General features: G+C 44.6%; 7 protein-coding genes across 7 annotated transcripts; 2 read left to right on the top strand and 5 right to left on the bottom strand.

Annotated features, from left to right (window-relative positions):
- Nucleotides 1-240: 240 nt before the first annotated feature.
- EAF02_003257 (uncharacterized protein) lies at nt 241-1,347 on the bottom strand (the record flags this gene model as incomplete). The annotated part of the gene is made up of 1 exon (XM_038899305.1): nt 241-1,347. One exon carries the CDS (start codon nt 1,345-1,347, stop codon nt 241-243), a length of 1,107 nt encoding a protein of 368 aa, XP_038761593.1.
- A 1,630-nt stretch (nt 1,348-2,977) lies between these two features.
- On the bottom strand, nt 2,978-4,348 carry EAF02_003256 (uncharacterized protein; the record flags this gene model as incomplete). The annotated part of the gene is made up of 2 exons (XM_038899304.1): nt 2,978-3,859; nt 3,911-4,348. 2 exons carry the CDS (start codon nt 4,346-4,348, stop codon nt 2,978-2,980), a joined length of 1,320 nt encoding a protein of 439 aa, XP_038761592.1.
- A 677-nt stretch (nt 4,349-5,025) lies between these two features.
- EAF02_003255 (uncharacterized protein) lies at nt 5,026-7,201 on the top strand. The gene is made up of 3 exons (XM_038899303.1): nt 5,026-5,644; nt 5,741-5,885; nt 5,999-7,201. Exons 1-3 carry the CDS (start codon nt 5,612-5,614, stop codon nt 6,838-6,840), a joined length of 1,020 nt encoding a protein of 339 aa, XP_038761591.1. The 5' UTR covers nt 5,026-5,611; the 3' UTR covers nt 6,841-7,201.
- Nucleotides 7,202-7,465: 264 nt separating this feature from the next.
- On the bottom strand, nt 7,466-9,368 carry EAF02_003254 (uncharacterized protein; the record flags this gene model as incomplete). The annotated part of the gene is made up of 5 exons (XM_038899302.1): nt 7,466-7,557; nt 7,654-8,457; nt 8,504-8,913; nt 8,963-9,217; nt 9,268-9,368. The coding sequence occupies 5 exons, from the start codon at nt 9,366-9,368 to the stop codon at nt 7,466-7,468; spliced, it is 1,662 nt and encodes a 553-aa protein (XP_038761590.1).
- A 3,766-nt stretch (nt 9,369-13,134) lies between these two features.
- On the top strand, nt 13,135-17,631 carry EAF02_003253 (uncharacterized protein). Its single transcript, XM_038899301.1, has 6 exons — nt 13,135-13,358; nt 13,429-13,632; nt 13,713-13,758; nt 13,807-13,862; nt 13,919-16,916; nt 16,971-17,631. Exons 1-6 carry the CDS (start codon nt 13,356-13,358, stop codon nt 17,363-17,365), a joined length of 3,702 nt encoding a protein of 1,233 aa, XP_038761589.1. The 5' UTR covers nt 13,135-13,355; the 3' UTR covers nt 17,366-17,631.
- A 545-nt stretch (nt 17,632-18,176) lies between these two features.
- EAF02_003252 (uncharacterized protein) lies at nt 18,177-19,285 on the bottom strand (the record flags this gene model as incomplete). Its single annotated transcript, XM_038899300.1, has 2 exons — nt 18,177-18,868; nt 18,925-19,285. The coding sequence occupies 2 exons, from the start codon at nt 19,283-19,285 to the stop codon at nt 18,177-18,179; spliced, it is 1,053 nt and encodes a 350-aa protein (XP_038761588.1).
- Nucleotides 19,286-20,871: 1,586 nt separating this feature from the next.
- EAF02_003251 (uncharacterized protein) lies at nt 20,872-21,955 on the bottom strand (the record flags this gene model as incomplete). Its single annotated transcript, XM_038899299.1, has 4 exons — nt 20,872-21,233; nt 21,299-21,658; nt 21,726-21,827; nt 21,895-21,955. 4 exons carry the CDS (start codon nt 21,953-21,955, stop codon nt 20,872-20,874), a joined length of 885 nt encoding a protein of 294 aa, XP_038761587.1.

Below are 21,955 nucleotides of genomic sequence, written 5' to 3'. Positions count from 1 at the left end.
TTAACAATTCGATCAATTTAGACTCAAATTTAAGACCATTCCTTTCGAGAATACCTAGTTCTTCTCCATTATGTGTAGCCCTGTAGCCTTCGTGATTATCTATCTTGAACTTTTTGTACTCGCTCCTATCATACCATAGAAAGGACGTGAAGATAGCCATGCAAGTATATCGTTGACACTGAACATATGGTTGTGTTGCATTTCGTATTGGAGAAGTGCAATCCCCTTCCGTAAGATGAATCAACATAGTTGGTTCAGCCATTCAGCTGCTGCCTTCACAGAACTGACTGCTTCCTTTTCGAATCCAGTAATATTTCCAACCAGCAAAATATCATGACTCGCAATTTCCTCACTGTGAAAAGCAATCTCATTACCTTCTATGCCCTTCATTCCGTCTGAGAAGTCCTTGACTTGTTCAAGCAAAACCTCTTGCCCATTGCCTTGGATCCACATTGGTGTCTTTGTGTAGAATGGATGTTTTGCAGGACTGATCCATTCAGAGTCCATGCTGACTGGACCATCTTTGGGACAATAGGAATTGGCTCCCCAGATCGCGAAATTGGCAGGAATGTAATCTGTAAATCTGTGCGGAGATTCATACAACACTTCTGGAGTAAGAGTCCTTGCAAGATCAATCCAGGGAGACCACAAAAGTGCCGCTGCAGGACCAGGTGCATCTGTAACAGCAAGATATCTCAACAATGCCGCAACGATATTGCCACCTGCCGAATCTCCACCGACGATAATGTTGGAGTATTCAATCCCTAGATCTCGGAGATAGTGGAGAGCTGTGACAGCGTCTTGAAGCGCGGCAGGAAAGCGACCGTCAGGGTTCGAAGAAAGTCGATAAGAAACCATCAACGTCTTTCCGATATGTTGAGTCAGAAGATCGGCCGCATACCCAGATTTTTTAGGCCGACAGTCACCAGTGACAAAAGCTCCACCATGAAAATGAAGTACAACCTTCTTGGTTTTATCCTCATCGGCGTTGTAAGGCGAGGGATACCAATAGCCACAAATCGTTGCGGGTTTTATTTCCTTGTCGTCACAGATTCCCTTGTAAACTCCTGGTATGGAAGATGGCTTGATTGGAACAAGAAACCCTTCTTCTTTACCCTCTGCCTTTATAACCAAAGGCGTGGAGACCTGTACCATAGATGAATGCCAAACAGCAGTTTTCAGTGCGACAGCGGCTACGGCTTGCTTGAAGCTCCATTTTGGATGCTGTCGATTCGATGAGAATGAATAATAAAAGAGCCAGAGGGGCAACTTGACAGCGTTCAATATGATGGCACCTAGAGCCCAGATTCCCTTAAATGGATGACGTGTGATCAAGTCGGAGGCCATAGCTTGCTTTAAGGTTACAAGAGATGGATTCAAATACAACTTTCCGACAAGAGAAAAGGGAAGTCGGTTTGGTTTATTCTTTTGACAGGAACTTCGATCACGTAATGCCTTGGGGTTGCTAATTTTTGGCTAGCTGTTGGTTTGTGTATCCATGGATGTGTTGGTGAGTATAAACAACAGTCGGATGTTCGGTTAAGGTTACATGATCAAATTGACTACATATTGAACTAGTGAACGGACTTTCATTGGCAGTGCAGTGAGACTTGATCTGACTAGAAGTAAATCATCTATTTAGCTCAACAAGTGCAAACAAATTTCTGAACAATGATTCCCTTCGTGTGAAATAAAGGGTTATCCTGCACAGGTATCTCTGTATCCATAAACCATTTCTCCATTAGTAAGTTGAGCTGGTGCTCAGGTTCCTATACTTCTTCTAGTCATTTCACAAAGTCACATTCATGGCTTGTAATATATCAATCCAGAGGTTCAATATAGCTTCAAAAGATACATGTGTCATTTCCACCTAGGAATATCCACAGAACACAATCATCAAGTAATTTCTACTTCTTGAGTCCTCCCCTTTGGAGATATGAGATAACTCGTTTCTCAATCCAAGAGAGTACACATCATTAACCTAGTATTATCTCATTTTAAAGTCCTCTGCCTATTACCCTTCCTCTTCCTCGTCTTCCTCGTCTTCCCCTCTCTCCTCCGCTATCCTCTCCCCCCTAAGGTCTACAAACAACCTCACTCCCACTTCCAAATATCCTCCCTACTCAGCCTATCTGAAACTTCACTATTCCCTGTTCTCCGCAAACAAAATTCCAATCCCATCTCCCATCTCCCATCCTCAATCCAACGACTCACACTCATCTCCATAAGCCCCTATCCACAATCACCACCCAATGCACCGGCTCAAAAGCATATGTCATACCCCGTAGCCTATGCACCAGCCCGCAAGTACACGTCACTCGCACACCAAAAGTAAATAACTGAGAGCAAATCGAAATGAATTCCTAGGCTCTCAAGTATGGTTACCTAGGTACCTACTCGTAATACTCAAACCTATCTCATAACTCTTCCTACCACTCTAAGCTCCATAGTAGATTCACAAGAATCCTCGTCAATAATCCTATTGATCACTAGTCATGTCTAAGCCTGACGTGCAAAGTATCGAGAAGAAGATCCAAGATCCAAGATCAAAGTGAACAAATAAAACATCCTTCTCGCCTAGGTGAATGTAAGCACAGAAAACTTGTTCCAAGCATGTAAATACCCGTCGAATTTCTCCCACGTTGCTAGAATACTCCACTTACACCCCGATTCCATACTTCCACACTTCATCTGCACAGCTGAATACAGCACACCAGTCACATATCATCAATCACATTATCTCAAAATAGGGATTCATAACTGATTTAATTGACTCCCAACACCCGATGTAAAGCGCTTAGCTTAGCTCAACCTGGTTCAGCAACGCGAGCAAATCTTGAAAATAAAAATTAATCATGAAAATGTAAGAAGAGTGAATCAATGTTCGGGAATATTCCCCATAAATTCATTTATCCGTGATATCGACACTTTGCCCCCCCCAAAGAAAAGTTTAAAAAGCAAGAAAATCCCCAAAAATCTAGCTTAACAATTGTTCAATGGCTCCCTGGACACTTCCTCCACTTCTTCTTAGAGCTGCAACATTTCTGTCAAAGTCGAAGAATCCCATATCATTTAACTGCCTGAGCTGATCGGCGTACACTTCTTCAGGTGGTCTGGTATCTGCTGGAGCTGCAGGTGCACTTGGGGCCGCAGCACCCATTCCGCCCATACCGCCAAATCCACCAGCGCCAAACATATCTCTGAATGTTCCATTTTGCATCATTTGCATTGCTTCTTGGAATTGTTCCGGTGTGAGTTGTGGCATTCCTTGATAGGGGTTAAACCCCGCTCCAGCTGCTCCGGCTCCGGCTCCGGCTCCAGCACCCGCTCCCTCAAACAGCGAGGCAAAGGGATTCGGCGGATTAGCATCAGTTCCAGTTGATGGGGTTCCCCCGGCAGAAGCGGGAGGTGGGGGAGTTTGTGCTGGAGTATGACCCGCGGCTGCTGCTCCTGGTCCACCGAACAATGATGCGAATGGATTATTAGCACCTCCTGCAGCAGGCATTCCAAACATATTGAAAGGTGGTACGCTGGGTTGACCACTTCCGGGTGTGCTCCCTGCTGCACCAGCGGGTGTAGTGTCAGTGACGCCTGGCGCAGGAAAGCCGCCAGCCCCTCCACCTCCCATTTGTCTTCTCATCGCAGCAGCTTGTCGAATGGAGTTCGGATCCGTAAGCATGTTTCTGAACATAGGTGATTGTAATATCTCGCGCGCGTTGGGCATATCTCTGAGCATTGGAGTATTTTGGATCATCATATTGACAAGGTCCGGGTTGTTAAGAGCTTCGTTCATCGTTTGACGAACATTGGGATCATCCATCATTTGAGCGAGCGCATCTTCACTTGGTGGCGCACCCATCTGCGAAAATGTTAGTATAGAAAGATTGCTCTCAGAAATGGGCATACGTACACCACCGTCTGCGCCGAACATTTCAGCACCTGGAAGACCCATGTGGCCTGCATATCGAGCACCTGTCAAACCAGCAAGAGGATTATTCGCGGTTCCGGCAGCCATGTTCGTTGGGAGACTTGCTGCAGCGCCAGTTGCGGCATTGGCAGCAGCATTGGCAACGTTGCTTTGTGCGCTCTTGACCATATGTATCGTATTGTTAGGCTTAATCTTATAAGTGCTCAAAGGTTCCTCATTCTTCATAACGCGACCGGAGTAGATTAATCGTTGACGATCTACTGGAATCTTTTCGTAATCATCTCCAGCTAGCTTTGTCTTTAGGTCGAGAACTGTTGCGGTCTCTGCCATGGTGATTGTGTGATTTCCATCAGAGGATGTCTTGACCTTGAAGGTGATCTGAGAATCGCCCTCGGGCGCAGTTGGTGTCTCGTCTGACATTTTAGTATTTTGGATGGATTTGTGAGTTGACTGATGGAGATTGAATTGGATCTGGATATCCGAAAGAGTCAGGTAGGTATGGTTGGGGGTTGTTTGTTGGATTGATAGTTAAGGTGGTTTGATGTGTGTGTTAGGTAGGTAATCGTAACTATCATAGGCAAATATTAAGTGAGGCGTTGAGGGGTGTGGCTATGGCTCAGATGACGTTCGACGGTTCAAAGATGGCTGTCACTAGGAAATTTCGAGAGGAAGGATAATTGGGAGAACGAGAGGGTGAATGAGGAATAGAGAAATGTGGTAATAAATTAATTTCCCTTAAAAACCGATAGACTCAAATGGTTTCATCTACAATGCAATTCATTATTAATTATTAGCTCTACATCGTATAGAAGTTCGTATATATTCATGGATATCCTCACACGCCTAGGTAGGTAGGTGTGTTGTGTGACTGGTGACTGACTGATGACTGATGACACTATCTTCCATGGAAATCTTTTGGCTTCTGACTACTATCTGGGTATATCAAAGTAACTTCCAGGGCCATAATAAGGCACAGTCATGCAAGGGCCGGCCCAGCGCGAGATCTAAGTACCAGTGTCGAGTAGGTAGAGTTCCGCCTAACCCCTTTCCTTTATCGAGCAGAACACCAGGAAAGTATATCAGATCACGAAGAGAAGCTAAATCAAACAACCACGTATCTATTTATTAGTAATATCTTTCTTCGCAGATTCTGCACAGTGTTGCCTCTGTTTAGACTTTAAACTTAATATCCCGCATTCATCGCCAGTGAGGTCTGCTTCCCGTTGAATTCAACATCTGGACTCTCGGTGATGTGAGCTAGAAACATAGTTTGGCATGAAGCCAAGTGCACCCACCGGCCAGGTAAGATAAGAGATGCTGAGGTCGGAGGTTCACTTATAATATTCATGCAATGGCAGCAGATAGTTGAAATCTGCCTTCTTCAATACTACCGGTACCACCGGGCAGGAAGCAACCTTCTTGATAGACTTTCAACTAGGCCAGGTAAGGTACCGACCGAGCAATTGATCTTTAGTTGGACCTCGGCTCGGTCCCCGCGTTTATAGAATCCGGGGATCCTTCAATTTCATAGCTTACCCACTTCAATACTCCTCTTACTCTTACATACAAGTCACTCCTCTCTCTCCTTCGACCTGTTGTTTTATATTATATTCATTCAATTCGAGAAACAACATATTTCGAACCAACAAAACCATATCTATAACCTCTGAAACAACCTACAAGATGCGTGGAATTCAAATCAAAGAATATGTCAAAGTAAGCTTTCAGAGAGAGCCCCCAAGCTTTCATCTCCTGTCTCCTTCGATATTCATGTATATCTATGTAGTATACTAACCAATTGTTACAACACAGGGACCTCAAGATCTTAAAGTCACGGATTTGCCTGATCCAGTACCAAACCCCGATCAATACTTGATTGAAATTCATGCCACCGCTACCAATTTCTACGACCTGCTCCAAATTCGCGGGAAATATCAACACCAACCTCCTCTACCTTGTAAGACATTTCTTCTATCTGCCCATTGGCACAAGATTTCGAATCCATAACTACTTTTATTCTATCCAATCTCCTATTTCAACCCCCCAACCATTCACTAACCCCCAACCTAGGGATTTCCGGCTCAGAATTCAGCGGCACCATTCTTTCCACACCCTCCTCTTCCTCATCTCCTAAATACAAACCCGGCGACCGCGTCTTTGGCGCCTCTCAAGGTGGCTATGCAACTCTTGTCTGCGCCCAAGAAGCTTCTCTCTACCCCGTCCCCGACTCCTGGTCTTTCTTCGAAGCAGCCGGTCTCTTCGTCACCGCTCCCACATCCTACGGCGCCCTCGTCACACGCGCGAATATAAAATCTGGAGACTATGTCCTGATTCACGCTGCTGCCGGTGGAGTCGGTCTTGCAGCCGTGCAGATTGCAAAGGCATTCGGCGCAACTGTTATAGCTACTGCTGGCACGAAGCGAAAGCTGGAGGTAGCGCGAGAATTTGGCGCCGATCATGTTATTGATTACGGCGATGCTTCTTGGCCCGATCAAGTCAAGAAATTAACACCAAACAACAGAGGTGTAGATATCGTATTCGATCCAGTGGGCCTAATCGACAAATCGACAAAATGCATACGCTGGAACGGACGACTCCTTGTTATCGGATTCGCAGCCGGAAATATCGAGAAAGTGGCGATGAATAAGGTTTTGTTGAAGAATATAAGTATAGTGGGATTACACTGGGGAGCATATGTGCAGAACGAACCGGAAAAGATCCAAGAGGTATGGGAGGGTATTTTTAAATTGATCAAAGAGGGAAAATTTAGAGGAACCGTCTTTAGGGATAAGGAGCTTGTGGGGCTGGAGGATGTTCCAGGAGCATTGGAGAGTTTAGGGGGGAGGGGGACATGGGGAAAGGTTGTTGTGAAGGTTGAGAAGAATGGAAAAGAGGGGAGGAGTAAGATTTAGACGAGGGGAGGGAAGAAGGACAGGTGGTTGGATTATAGATGAACAGGGGAGATATGCTATTAGCGAGGATCTAAGGGACCGTAGTGCACCTTTGTATGTGTGTTATACAAACTGAACTAGACTACATGACCGACTGCATTACTAAAGAGATATGGGATGGGTTATTGGAAGTTGTCTTGATAGAGAAGATACTTCAAATGAATTCCTGGCACATAGATTGAAGAGTTACAGTATCAGCTCACAGAATTTAGAGTATGCAAAACAACTACTCCAAGATTTTTAGGAAAATTGCAACGAGCTCATGTCGGATGACGATTCATACACACATCCTCACATCCCATCATCATTACATCACACGCTGCAAGAGCACCTAACAAATTGTCTGTCATAGATAGTAATATTCTCAATTATTCATTCAAAAGTTCGCTATCTACACCCATCCATCCAGTCATCCATCATATCAATAAGTACCTAGTAGAAACAAATGAATCACATCGTATCCAAAAAATCCGCGCCTGCTCCTAGTTTCCATTCCCAATCATAATATCCCAGAATAATTCGCGAGAATTTTAACATCTCTTCGACTAACATCCACCTATTCTTCCTAACGATCCTCATGGAAACTCTAGAAATGTTCTTTCCAAAACGAGAAATTGACATCGCGAGTCGTCGCATTCTTACATGCTTTTTTGATGGAGCGGGCTGCTACGTTTGGTCCTATTCAGAATGTTAGTATCCATGTTCAAATTAAAAATGTATCGGAAAGCGTATAAGGGGAAAAATGAATCAAAACCACAACAGGACAAAACATACCACAAAAGTAAACTCCAATATTAGTTTTAAAATCTCCCTCCAAGCCAGACATATATGTTTTATCCATGATTCCATCTCTCATTCCCTCGAACAGTTTTGTAAAATCCGGTCTACCGAAATTCGTCCTCGATTTCAATTCAGTCAATGGATCGACATCCGCACCAACACTATTCAATACGATATTTTGCGCCGTATCGATATCCAATTTTTGGGTCAAGTAAGTATGGATACGTAAGAATTCTTGTCCATCATTACCGGGTTGTGATGCTGCTTCTTGAGATTGTGCTTCCAAAGATGAAAGAAGGACTTGGAACCATTCGAAGGATGTAGTATCTTTACAAACCCAGATAAATTCTACTCGACGAAGACGTTCGGGAGGATTTGTTCCGTGACGAAGATGCCAAATATTTTTGAGGATGGATGCCCATGGCGTTACACCGATACCAGTGCCGATGAGGACTGCGACTTCATTCTCGAAGACATCTTCGGCGGGAGCACCGTAGGGACCATCTATGCGGATGTCGGGCATTTTTTGACCGTTTTCGAGGGCAACTTCGTACATACCATTGGGATCCACACCGTCGTAGAGCTTGGCTTGTGCAGCACCAGCTCCGAGGGCGTCTCCGAGGGTTCGAGTGAAGTCACCGACTTGACGGATGTGAATAGAGATGTAGGGGTCGAATGGACATGATGTGATGGTGAATGGATGCCACTGTTCACGGGAAACAGATGGGACGTTGAGGAAAAGCCATTGGCCTGCCTTGTACTTCATTGATGGCTTTCTGAATTGAATTTCCATGGCATCTGTAATTTGTTAGTTTTGAATGACGATGGTAAGGATGTAACATACCATATGGATGACGAACGACTCTAACAATTTGAGTTTCTCTTCTACTTCTGATCTCGCGATACACACGCTCAAGGAAGTAAAGTCCACCACCCCAAAGCTCCCAACGCCATCCTTCATAACCTAAGCAATGTCCCCAGAAGTTCTCGCCATCAAATGGAGAGAATGGGTCTGCGGTATCACGGACGAAACATCCCGTAGCGTGTGTGTACATTCCAAGCAAGAATGGAATAAACAAATGATGCGTGTACCAAAATGTTTCAAAAGATTGTTGTCTAATCTTAGCATGCGCGGTGGTATACATCAGCATCATGCATAGTAACATGATATGACCTGTGATACCGCCAGCTTCGGTATAGTGAATCTGAATTGCAGTCACAGGTCGGATTTGAGTCTTTTCGACGTTGAAGAAACTGCCTGAATGTTAATATTTGAGTAAAGATGGGACTTTGCAGTACTTACTTCACATAGTGAGCAGCTACATGAAATATGGTCCAGAATAATAACGAGTATGCTACTTGTCGATGAAACCATTGAGACTCATCAAGTGGTAAGAATTTGACCTTTGGTCTAATGTATCTCAAGATATTGCGGCACATGGGCAATAAGATCAATGCAACATCTACAGACAACACCAGACCGGCACCTCTCGATATCCATACTGAGAATGTAAGAGAGTTCAAACCCGAGAGTCTAGGGTCACTGGCTTGCTTCCACCTGTACAACTTATTAGCAGGAGATAAAAGATATGTTGAAAGGCGACTCACCATCCAAAAGCAAACAGGCCAATGTGAAAGCCATGGAAGAGGAAATTAAATAGCAACTTGGTTCCCCGAGTCTGCTCCTTTAAAAATTGTACAGCCCCCATCTTCTCTATATCCAAATATCCCAAAAATTAAAGGTCGTCCAGCGACAAGATCGATGAAGAAGGTTGAGTGAACCCGTTGATCTTTTTATGATTGACAAAAGGAACCAAACTTTCCGACCCCACGTACAAATATTAAATAATATATTTTCCAAAAAGAATGTGTAAAAAAAGAACGTTCATGAAAAGAAAAGAATGATCTGAGCCAGCAGCCAAAAGCTTGGAAAGCTTGGGTAGAAAGTTTGGAGAGGGAAGTCTTGTTCTTCTACAACGCCGAGGAAGGAGAAGACAAAAGCTAGGGTTTGTGGGCAAGCCTGGAGTAATAAAGGTTGCTCGTTAGGTCTACCACACTAGTCACTTTGATCCTTTCAATGACGGGAGAGGTATGTTGTGAGAAAGTCTTATTTGGTTCGAAACCAACGCTCGTACAGCCGTTTGTTGCGGGCGCAAATCTAAGAATTCGGATGACAGGTTTTCCTTGAAAGATCCCAGTAAGGCTGTACGATAATATCTGATTTTCCTTTCCAATTTCCTGTTCGATATGAAATTCAAGGAATGATCCCGTTGATAGGTACGAAAATCACCGTATTTCGAGAAATGCCATCCGAGCTTTTTAATCAAGTAGGAGGAGATGGGATGTAACAGTGCGTTTCGCAAGGTACAAGACGGTATCAGATCGGTCCAATATTTTGATAATCGGAAGCAGGCTATGGTTTCGTATGGCAAGAAGGATGGAAAGATATCAATTGAGCTTGTATAGTAAAACTTTTTTGATTGAGTTGAGACGGATGTTGTTGCAAATAACCCCAGAAGCATTAAAGAAGCGATGAATGGTGTTGCAAAAATATCCGATCTTATCTAGACGTTTGAACAGGGGCTCGAGAGGGGAATAGATAGATTTGTCTACCGTCCGTCTTTTCTTCGGAATATCAATTGATCGATCAGGAGAATTCAAAGGATCAAAGGAATCAAATCCGACTCTCAAAAAAGATTGAAATATGAATACCAAGGTAGATGCTGAATTTTTGGATCATGAGTGAATAAATTTCATGAAAGAAATAGAAAATGAGAAATCAAAGTCGAAGTCGAGGTTTTCTATATTGAGAATGGCTACTGTCACCCGTCTCTGGATGACAAGGGTATCGAGCTACCCCAGGCGCTTGACAATCATATTTAATTGGATGAAAGTATTGATAGAAGCAGCACTTATGCACGAGTGCTGGTCGTCTGCATCAATCCACCTGGTACCTCAATCCACAGAAGGTCTCTTTCTGGGTTCTTACCAGAATAGCTCACTTGGATCCACCAACCTAAGATTCCATACATGAGACAGTACAAAGCACCTTCACCGCAGATAGTAGATTTAGTTAGATGTCTCGAGGATGTCAACTGTTGTTGTGTCGAATCTTTTTACCCTTGTTTGAAGATAAGGTGCTATGGGGTAACCATTCTCGGCTGAATTTGTAATTTATATACGGATGGGTGCGCAGGATGGGGGAACTATGGAACTTGATTTTGTGGTGACATCCTTCACATAATGAACCAGTATGTATATGTAAGGCTACATTGGTACGATGTAGTCAGTCGACCTCGTAACCATAGGTCTATACCAGTCAGTCTTTGCCTCAATCATTTTCGCATCGTAATGAAACTTTGTTCAAATAAAGGATTATCGCACGAAGCTGTCATATATGGCTAGGTAGTTGAGCTAAACGTTGGGTCCCGGGCTGGTAGGCATTTAATCGAGTTTGGGTCCATAATTAGGGCTGGACAGAAAAGTGACCATGGCGAAGTCCATATTACAGTCAGAAGTAGTGCGATTTGATATGTGAATGGTATCTGTGTGTTCACAAGTATAAGCAGCCAGGTATTCATACACGGTCATGGAGCGAAAGTGCCATCCGAACTTCGATGTTCGTCCAACTACTTCAGTGTTCTTCGTTTCCCGCCATTTCGCCGTTCCTGCAGGTCCCAAAATGCAAAACCTTATCCTGGGTGATACTGAAGTCACGTGATGGCAGCGGTTTCACAGACGTTTGTAGCAGAATTGTTGGCGAAGGGGCTGACACTTCACCTTAGTTCATTGCCCCGGACTTATCAAGCATGGACTATCAATCCAAATCTGACTAGAAGGCACAGTACAAAGCACCAAACCAAAGCCAGCCATGCTCATATGCCTTATCGGCGCAGTATTCGTGGAAGAAATCATAACAAAAAAAAACGGAATTCTAACAGTCAATTGGCAAAAGTATCGACTCCTATGTAAATTTGTGCCGATAAAAGTAACTGGCAAAACGATTTTGCCAGATTCGAGGTCGGAGAGCCGAAATTCTGTGTCGTTTCACAACTGGTTTGGAAACAGTCTTTCGTCAACAAGTGCACGTCCATCTAGGGGTCGCCGATGAAAGTATGTTCCCTGTGACTTTATTAACCATAACTTAAGAGATGGGGATCTTGCTTCATCGACAAAGGGTGCATACAACGGAGACACGATGTGCCGATAATAAATTTGTATATAGATTTGAATTCGGGACTTGAAGTGGATCAACATCTTCTCTCGTGAATTCCTCAGCATCGGCAAAAGGGCATAAACACACAACATGAGCACAGGCGCATCTTCCAAGCACTAGAAGGCATCAGCGATCTTTGGATTGCCATGTGCGAAAGAGCTGAAAGTTCTAGAATGCCAAACGCGTTGTCGTTGATAGAGCGTAGGAACACCACCAGTTACGTGTATCCGCTGCAGATAATGATACAGATCCCAATGTTTGCCCGAAAAACTCCATACACAGCAGCCAGTCGTGTGTTGAGGAAGTTGTAACTCGATGAATACTCGGTCACATTTGGTGTGGCTATAGATGATATCTGGACCCCAAGAATACTGTAAGTCCTTCTCTTAGCACAGACAAGTCTAAAGACAATACTGGTTCTTCCCATTGAGAAAGAACTGCAATACTGGTAGCCCTTTTCACCGAGATAGTTGATTATCGATGGCAGTCGTTCATACCAAATCTTACATGAGAATGCAAGACTGTATTTCATAGTATTGCTTAAGCAATGCGACCATCATGTAATTTCAAATTGTAAGATTACAAACTTGGGTTAGAGTTCAAAACCAGGAGAATTAAATTTGTGGCAAACACACTTGTATATGCTGGATCCAATCTTCGCATAAAGAGAAGGAATAAATGAAATGAGCAATTGGAGGGCAGCAATGCGGGAGTCAGAAGCTTTTATCCAATGCCAGAAAGACAAGAACTCTGAGAGCACCAAGAAGCATGGAACAACCACATTACACAAGAGCAGGCATAACTCGCAGTAAGTTCCGTTTGAAGTGATATCATAGAAACCAATGTTTGGCCGAGGACTTGAATGAATGGATGTTTATTTTTGGTTGTCTATCAAAGTATTAATAATTTGCCAAGTGGATCAAATCGATGCAACCAATGTTATAACAAATGCCACGTTCCCCGTGGGCTCCATATGTGCTCCATCACCAGCATGATGACATGTAAAGCTTGAGGTTAGTGCTAGTCTTTCAAATGTGTAAAGGAATGGAGTTTCTTGGTGTATGGAGGTGAGCCGATGTCAATTCCAGTCTTTGTTGATACTTCGTAAGTTTTCAAAGCGGCGAAAGGCAAAGAAAAAGGATGCGTGGTCAAGAAGGCTGAGTCCACTAATTAGGAAGTTTAAAGCCTTAAGTTTTACCGTTCCGATTTAGCGCTTGTTAATTGGAACGGGCGTTTCGTAGCGAAGCCGATCATCTATCTACAAGTGACGATTTCGAAGTAATTATTCGCACTTGTCGATATACCAACTGCCAAAATCTGTGCATTGAGCGTGCGATTCTGGTCTTTTCATGATAGGCTCTTGCATGCAGTTTCTTTCACTTTAGCTGTGCTAAATATCATTCCTTGAGATCTACTGTCATCAGCGCGGACCGTTGCGCCTGTAAGGGGGGTTGATAACCAGGGTCGACTCAACTTCAAAATGGTATGGAACAACAAAGGCCTTCTTGCATCCTGCAAAAAGTTGGCATAATTAATAACATCTATTGGAACAGGGTATCAGCCGTCGTCCGAAGGGGAACAATAATGCCTCTGCCGCAGAGAGTGCCCCGTCGGGGAAGCCGAATATCCAGAAAGCCCAATTCGACACAACCAAGAAGAAGGAAGTTGGTGTGTCGGATCTTACTTTGATCAGTAAGGTCTCTAATGAAGCAATCAACGAGAATCTTAAGAAGAGATTCGATAACAGGGAAATCTATGTATGGCCTCTCTTCGCGACGAACGAACACGGGATTTGGGAGGGCTCCCGAGGAGGACGAGTACTAACAGTTTTACGTAGACATATATCGGGCATGTGCTTGTTTCCGTCAATCCTTTTCGAGATTGTGAGTGAAACATGACTTCTTCGAGTTCGCGCATCTAACGCTTCACAGTGGGAATATACACAGATGCAGTCTTGGATAGTTACAAAGGCAAGAATCGGCTGGAGGTCAGTAAACACCGAACCCACACATTGGATACCTGCGTTTCTAACAAATATCTAAGATGCCACCTCATGTCTTCGCCGTTGCCGAATCTGCCTACTATAATATGAATGGTTATAAAGACAATCAATGTGTTATCATTTCAGGAGAATCTGGAGCAGGAAAGACAGAGGCGGCAAAGCGAATCATGCAATACATAGCCAATGTTTCTGGAGGCAGTAACTCATCCATTCAGGAGATTAAGGACATGGTTTTGGCGACGAATCCATTGCTAGAATCTTTTGGTAATGCGAAAACATTACGAAACAACAATTCCTCTCGTTTTGGAAAATACCTCCAATTGCAGTTTAATGCGCAAGGAGAACCGGTGGGCGCGGATATAACAAATTACCTTCTCGAGAAGACGAGAGTAGTCACTCAGATCAAGGACGAGCGGAATTTCCACATCTTCTACCAATTTACAAAAGGGGCCTCGCAGACATACAGGGAGAATTATGGTATTCAGCAACCGTCGCAGTATCTTTACACAAGCAAAGCCGGGTGCTTTGATGTTGATGGAATTGATGATCTCGCCGAATATCAGGATACTTTGAATGCCATGAAGGTTATCGGTTTGTCGCAAGCTGAACAGGATGAGATATTCCGCATGCTAGCTGCTATCTTGTGGACTGGAAATATTCAATTTCGCGAAGATGAAGATGGATATGCTGCAGTTGTTGATCAATCAGTTGTTGACTTCCTGGCATACCTGCTGGATTGTGATGCAGGCCATGTTATTCAAGCTATCACTATTAGAATTCTTACTCCTCGGAACGGGGAAGTTATCGAATCACCCGCGAATGTTCCTCAAGCGCTAGCCACGAGGGATGCTCTTGCTAAAGCAATATATAACAACCTTTTCGATTGGATCGTCGAGCGTGTCAACAAATCCCTTACTGCTAGGTCGGCGACGTCGAACTCGATAGGTATTCTCGACATTTATGGTTTTGAGATTTTCGAGAAGAACAGTTTCGAGCAGTTGTGTATCAACTATGTCAACGAGAAATTGCAACAGATCTTCATTCAGTTAACATTGAAGACTGAACAAGAGGAATATGCCCGGGAACAGATCCAATGGACGCCAATCAAGTACTTTGACAACAAAATTGTTTGTGATTTGATCGAAGCTACAAGACCACCAGGTATATTTTCTGCTATGAAAGATGCAACCAAGACAGCCCATGCCGATCCAGCTGCATGTGATCGTACTTTCATGCAGGCAATTGGCGGAATGTCGAATCCTCATCTTACTCCTCGACAAGGCAATTTCATTGTCAAGCATTATGCTGGTGATGTGAGCTATACAGTAGAGGGAATTACAGACAAGAATAAGGATCAACTTCTCAAGGGCTTACTCAACTTGTTCGGACAAAGCAAAAATCAGTTCATTCATGAATTATTCCCCCACCAAGTCGATCAGGACAACAGAAAGCAGCCTCCATCTGCCGGTGATAAAATAAAGGCCTCGGCAAATGACTTAGTGGCAACATTGATGAAGGCAACACCATCATATATCCGTACCATCAAGCCCAATGAGAATAAGTCACCAACGGAATACAATGAGAAGAATGTTCTGCATCAAGTCAAGTACCTTGGTCTACAAGAGAACGTTCGTATTCGTCGTGCCGGATTTGCATATCGTCAAACCTTTGACAAATTCGTTGAACGGTTTTACCTACTTTCCCCTAAAACTTCTTATGCAGGCGACTATATATGGACAGGAGATTCAAAAACTGGAGCAATGCAAATTCTGAAAGACACTAATATACCTGTTGAGGAATATCAAATGGGTGTGACCAAGGCATTCATCAAGGCACCTGAGACCCTATTTGCCCTAGAACATATGCGAGATCGCTACTGGCACAACATGGCTGCCCGTATTCAACGTGTGTGGAGAGCGTTCTTACAAATCCGAATCGAAGCCGCCACTCGAATTCAAAGGATGTTCAGGAAGAAGAGAGAGGGTAAAGAGTTTTTGGAATTAAGAGAAAAGGGTCACCAAGTTCTGCAAGGGCGCAAAGAGAGAAGAAGATACAGTCTCCTAGGTTCAAGACGTTTCATGGGTGATTATCTTGGGATTGCAGCAACCACAGGACCTGGATCAAAAATACGCGGTTCAATCAATTTGCCAGCTAACGAAGTCACCCTTTTCTCCTGCCGTGGTGAGATTCTCGAGACAAAATTCGGTCGATCGAGTAAGCTTAGTCCTCGCATCTTCATCATGACGAAGGCAAAGTTCTATATAGTTAGTCAGCAGCTTGTGAATAAGCAGGTTCAAATTGCTGTGGAAAAGGCCATTCCCCTCGGAGCTATCAAATTCGTTAGCGTATCGACCTGTCGGGATGATTGGTTTTCCCTGGGCGTTGGCTCACCACAGGAGGCGGATCCGCTTCTTACCTGCGTTTTTAAGACCGAACTATTTACACATATGCAAGGAGCAATGCCTGGTGGCGGTTTCAATCTTAAAATAGGAGACTCGATCGAGTATGCCAAGAAGCCTAACAAAATGCAGCTAATCAAGGTGGTCAAAGACTCTCAACAGGCTCAAGATCATTACAAGAGTGCGACTATTCACACCCAAGCAGGCGAGCCACCCAATTCGCGATCAAAGCCTTTGCCGAAAGGCAAGCCTGTCGCGCCGAAACCATTCACCTCAGGGCGTCTTATCAAGCCTGGAGGACCAGGAGGACGACCCTCAAAATTGACGAACGGAAACCGACCAACACCTAAGCCAGTACCTACACCAGCTGCAGCAACAAGGCCGATACCTGCGCCGGTACCCGCGGCCAATCCTATTGCAGCCTCTATTCCAGTGCATACAAGGAATCCTTCTTTACAACCAGCACAATCTACAAGAGCTGTGCCTCCACCTCCTCCACCCGCCCCACCTGCTCCTCCCCCGGCTCCAGCATCGAAAGAACCTCAATACCGGGTTCTCTACGAATTTGCTGGACAGAGTGCCAATGAGTTTTCTCTCAAGCAGGGTGAGATAGTGACTGTTCTCCAAAAGGAGACAAATGGTAAGCCTAGTCCAATCATCATGTGATAATGCCAATTAAACTAACAATGAACAGGCTGGTGGCTCACCAAGAATGTCCGTGGTCAAGGCTGGGCGCCTACTGCTTACCTCGAAGAAGTCGCACCACCACCACCACCACCTGTCGCCTCTCGTCCAACACCACCACCTCCCCCTGGACCTCCGAAGATGAACGGTGCAAATGGCGCTGCGGTTCGCTCTAAGCCTACTCCGCCTGCACCACCTGCCAAACGCCCAGTAGCGGGTAGGAAACCAGCCCCCCCTCCCGCACCCCGTGATTCTGGTATGAGTATTTCTAGCAATGGAAGTGGCAACAACAGCGGCCGGAGCACTCCCACTCCAAGCTTGGCTGGTGGTCTAGCTGAAGCTTTACGAGCGAGGCAAAGCGCAATGCAAGGAAATGCTAAAAAAGAAGATGAAGATGATTGGTAAACGAGGAATCGAGCAATATCATGTGATAAAGGTTCTTGACTGATGGGGTGGGATAAGAGAAACGAGACCGAAGTATATGGAAAGCAGATAGAATGAAGAAATGAAGTGAAACTATTGTTCTTTACGTGCAACTTGGCGAGGTTAAGGGGCGGTCTTTTCTACAAAACCCTGCGTTCGCGTTGATACGGGATTGGTCGCATGCATTGTGCTTGAGAGCGTTTTCTGATATAGACAGATAGAGATCGCTAGTGTTATGGTCTGGGGGAAAGAAAGGGGTGGGTGGGGCAGAGGGTTCTCCATAGATAGAAAGGGAAATGCTTTATTTGTATACAAGTTTTGTTTTCAACACATAGTTCAATTCAATTTGATTAATTGACAGTATAAGTACATTTGTTTCTTGGCTTTCTAAGTGAGGATAAGCTATAGGGGTGGGGAGATATGATCTACCATTGGATTAGTTAGGGAAGTAGGAAATAGGGTTACCGAGTGAGAGTGAGCAGCGGTACGTTTGTGAAAGCGGAATTTCTTAGTGACAAATGCCCACTCTCGTAAACTATGAGATGCTATTGCTAAATCAAAACCAGTAGCTGGCTACTCATTCATGATGTCTCATGCCGTCTTCACCTCCACTAAAAACCCTACTCTACCCCCATAGAGATCAAGGAAAACCCAATACCCCAATGTGCACGCATGTAGTCCTCAAAATGCTACAAAATTTCAGAAGTGAGCCGGAAGCCCCACACGCAAGCCAAAGAAACGTATCCATCATAATCATAGTCTCCATTCCTGCATAAAGAACAGGGGAAAAAAACTAATTACGATCTAATCTTCGTCTCAAATTTCTCGTCCGACGCATCAACTTCTTGTACTTGTGTTTCTTCATCTTTAGCTTCCGCTGTCTCTTCACACTAATAGCCCACATTGTCGCTCTCTCCCGGCGACGCATTTTAGAACGCTCTAGATAACTTCTGGGCGGATCTTCGGATACTATAGGGCCGCTTTCGGCTGTATATGTTACTTCACCGGCTGAATCCGTGAATTCGGTGATCGCGAGGAGGGTGTGGTAGGTACGTTGCTGGGGGAGATGCGCTTCTGCTTGCTCGGCGGCGGCTTCTGCGCCTGCTGCAAGAGATTCCTCTGTACTCATTGGAACGGGCGCGGGTGGAGGGGAAAAGGGTGTGTATTTGCGAGCGAACATTGAACGGGGCAGTTCGTTGGCGTTGTCGAGATGTTGAACATGGTAGGAATCAGCGGTGATGCCAGCGCGGAGTTCATCTGTCTCTTCGTTCCATTGATCTTGGATATTGAGTTGTTTGAGGGACCCTGTGGCAGAGTCAAGTGTTTGAAGTGTATTTGATAGAGTGGCTATCACGTCTTGCGATTTATTCGATCGTGTTCGTGGGGCAAAGATAGCGGCGAACGCTTCGTCAGTAACGGCTTTAGGGAAGTTCACAGTGAGGGATATAGGTCTGTGTAGGGAGAAGAATGCGGAAGCGGCAATTTCTGCATTTTATAAGTTAAAACCTTTCCTGTGAATGTTTGGAAGTGTGCAAACTCACGATTCGGCGCAATGTGACTGGTACTAGGTACGCTGGGTAAATTGTGCATGGTATCGGCTTTGTTCGCAGACCCGGTTGAAGCATCCTTTGCCTTTCTTCTCCCCGCTTTCGCAGCTTTCTTCTCGCCATCAGGTCTTGCTTGTGATGGAGATGCAGGAACCGCCTGTCCCTCTGTTACTCCCTTTGATCCATCTGCCGGACTGGAAGGTTTCGACGAAGAAGAGGAGGATAATCTCCGTTGGTGGGAACGGAAAGAGAGGGCTTGAGAAGTAGCAGCTCGTGGTGCGACACTATGAACAGGAAGGATTATCGGTAGCGGCGGTGCTGTTAAAACAGCTCTTCGAACGGAAGAGGAAAACATCCTTTCTCACGATAGGTTTCGAGGTGGGGTTTCGTCGATATCCAGAAGATATTTGAATTGAAAGTCTTATCTTGGTTTCCTTGTTCCAAAAGGTTGCGAGACGCGCTAATAATTAGGCGCTGGCGTCAAAGTTTATTCACGTGATAGCGCTGCGCTACTCTAGCCAGTGCGTCGATCCAACGTTTACGATGTGAAGTTGACTGAGTTTTTGGGGGGGAGGACGGGGTGCCATGCAAAATGTCGCAGAGATCTACTCGATCAGGAAATATTCATTGGTTTTACGTCCGTTTCACCCCATAAATGCCCATCCCTTCCATAACTAATGAGCCTAAAGCCACAATTTCCAAAGCTAGATATGGCTAGTGGGAGATGGTCAAAGTATGATAATATCGGAGCAGTTAATCCACAACTTCATGATAAAGTATCGCACCTATCCATCTACCAGTAGAGTACCGGTATATACTAGACTCGATTACTCACTGTTTTCTGCTGGATTGAGGCGATGAAGCGAAAGTAGTACTTCGCCTTCAGCCACATACATTCGACATTTGCACAAGTTCATCCCGTGCCCGCACTATATAGCTTTGATTGTGCCAGCTTGATAGGGACATTCTGATACAGTCATTTTGTAGTACAAAGTTACTTGGAAATTTCTAGGCATGTTAAGGTCACCTTAGTTTTGCGAAAATCTTGTATTCTTGGGATCGAGGATGTTTGCGAATTGTGAGTAGAGTAGAGTTAAAATTGTTATATAAATCGAGGTATAGTTCAGTACCTATCTTAACGAGACGACATGCAAAAGCGCCAACACTCAGCCATCGTGCCTTTTAATCAGATCTAGTGAATCCAAAAGAGTAATCCAGGAATCCGTCAGGGCCCATCTCTGCAAACCGCTCACCCTTCAAAGAAAAGTTGGACACAATCGAAAAGGGCCAAAAGAAATACATGGAGCAAATTAAACAACTTAATCAAAACAATTAAATCAAAACAATTGATCTGACTCAATGAAATGCGGAAAGTCGTCGATTCGACATTTCATTTAGAACTTGAGGTCTAATGCGCGAACGAAAGAGGGCCAACACAGTCAAGAGCTCCAGATCATTTTGCACAATTTGATACTTATTGCTTTACGCATAGAAATATATTTCAATAACAGTCTTTCTTCTCTTCACTCTTCTCTGGTGAATCATGATCATGATGACTGACTAACTGAATACCTCGCTTCTCAATACACATAAGGCTTTCCCAGCACTTTTTTCGCTCTCTCGGACATTGTATTCTGATAGCTCAACGGGCGATGCGTGCTACGGAAGCAATTCCATCATCTTCTGTGAGAACAATGGCTCAACAAATTCTCTGACAAACATTCAAAAGTTAGTCTGACGCTCCAAGCCAGCTATCAACCCTCTATAATAAATCACATTGTTTCCTTAGCCACATACGCACAATAACTGATAGAGAAATTTCGAGCCGCTTTAACTACTAAGTATTTCATTTCTTCATTCATCAAAATCATGCTATCATAACATATCATAAACTATCCTCCCAGCCGAGCACCTAGACAACCATTCGTGTGAACAATTCCCTTACATGAATTTGCTTGCCAATCCCATCAACCCGCTCATACCACCCGAGTTTCCACCACCCTGACTTTTCAAATACATCTTAAGAGCCATTTCACCAGCTTTCTGAACCACGCTTTCCTTAGAAGAATCAGAAGAGACATTTCCTTGACTGCTTTGTTGATCGAATAATTTACTGGCTTGTGCCATTGCCATTCCAACGAAAGCGTTCTGAGAGTTTCCGGACGATGAGTTTCCAGATGAGCCACCGTTGAACATCTTGAGTGCTTGCATTGCGGCGGCACTACCCATACTAGATGAAGATGCCGAAGAACCGCCGGAAGAGCCGCCACCGCCATAGAATTGTTTGTGGGAGTTTACAGCTTCTATTTTTATGTTGTTAGTATGATTTTTTGGATTAGACAATAATAGTGTAGTTGAAATGACATACCTTCTTCATCGACATCCTGATTACCGATATTTTGTTTGTTCTGGCCCAAGTAACCCAAGACGCTCGAGAACAAGCTAGAATCACCAGAATCACCGGCATGTTCTTGAGCATGATGAGCTGCGCCCTTCAAATCCTCATCATCGGCACCATATCCTCCACCGCCTCCATATGGGTTGTTTCCACTTCCTCCATATCTCTCATCGCGACCGCCGTGACGGATTTCTTCTTGTCCTCCTTGTCCACCACCTCCGTAATAGCTTTGGGCTTCTCCACCTCCTTGGCGACGGTCTTCGTTAAAGTTTCCGCCACCGAATGCTCCTCCGGGACCGCCTGCTCCGCCATGGTGGCCTTCTCTTCTTTCTGTGAAAATTGGTAAGCTTGTATTTTGCATATAGAGTAGCAAAGGAATGGATATCGGAAAACATACCTTCACTGCCATATCCGCCGCCTTGTCTTCCCTCTCCGCCGTATCCACCACCCTGCTGTCCACCATAGCCCTCCTCATCTCTGCGGCCATGTTCTCTTCTCTCTACAGATCTGAGTCAGCGTATTCCGTCCTCAAGCCCGCTCCCCATATTCAAGACTGTGATTCTTACCTTCACCTCCATATCCTCCGCCTTGTTGACCACCGTAGCCTTCGTTTCCGTAGCCAGACAT

This window comes from Botrytis sinoallii (genome assembly GCF_014898435.1).
Source record: "Botrytis sinoallii strain Bc 23 chromosome Unknown BSIN_004, whole genome shotgun sequence".
NCBI classification, from domain to species: Eukaryota; Fungi; Ascomycota; class Leotiomycetes; order Helotiales; family Sclerotiniaceae; genus Botrytis; species Botrytis sinoallii.
This window is presented reverse-complemented; position numbering and strand designations above follow the sequence as displayed.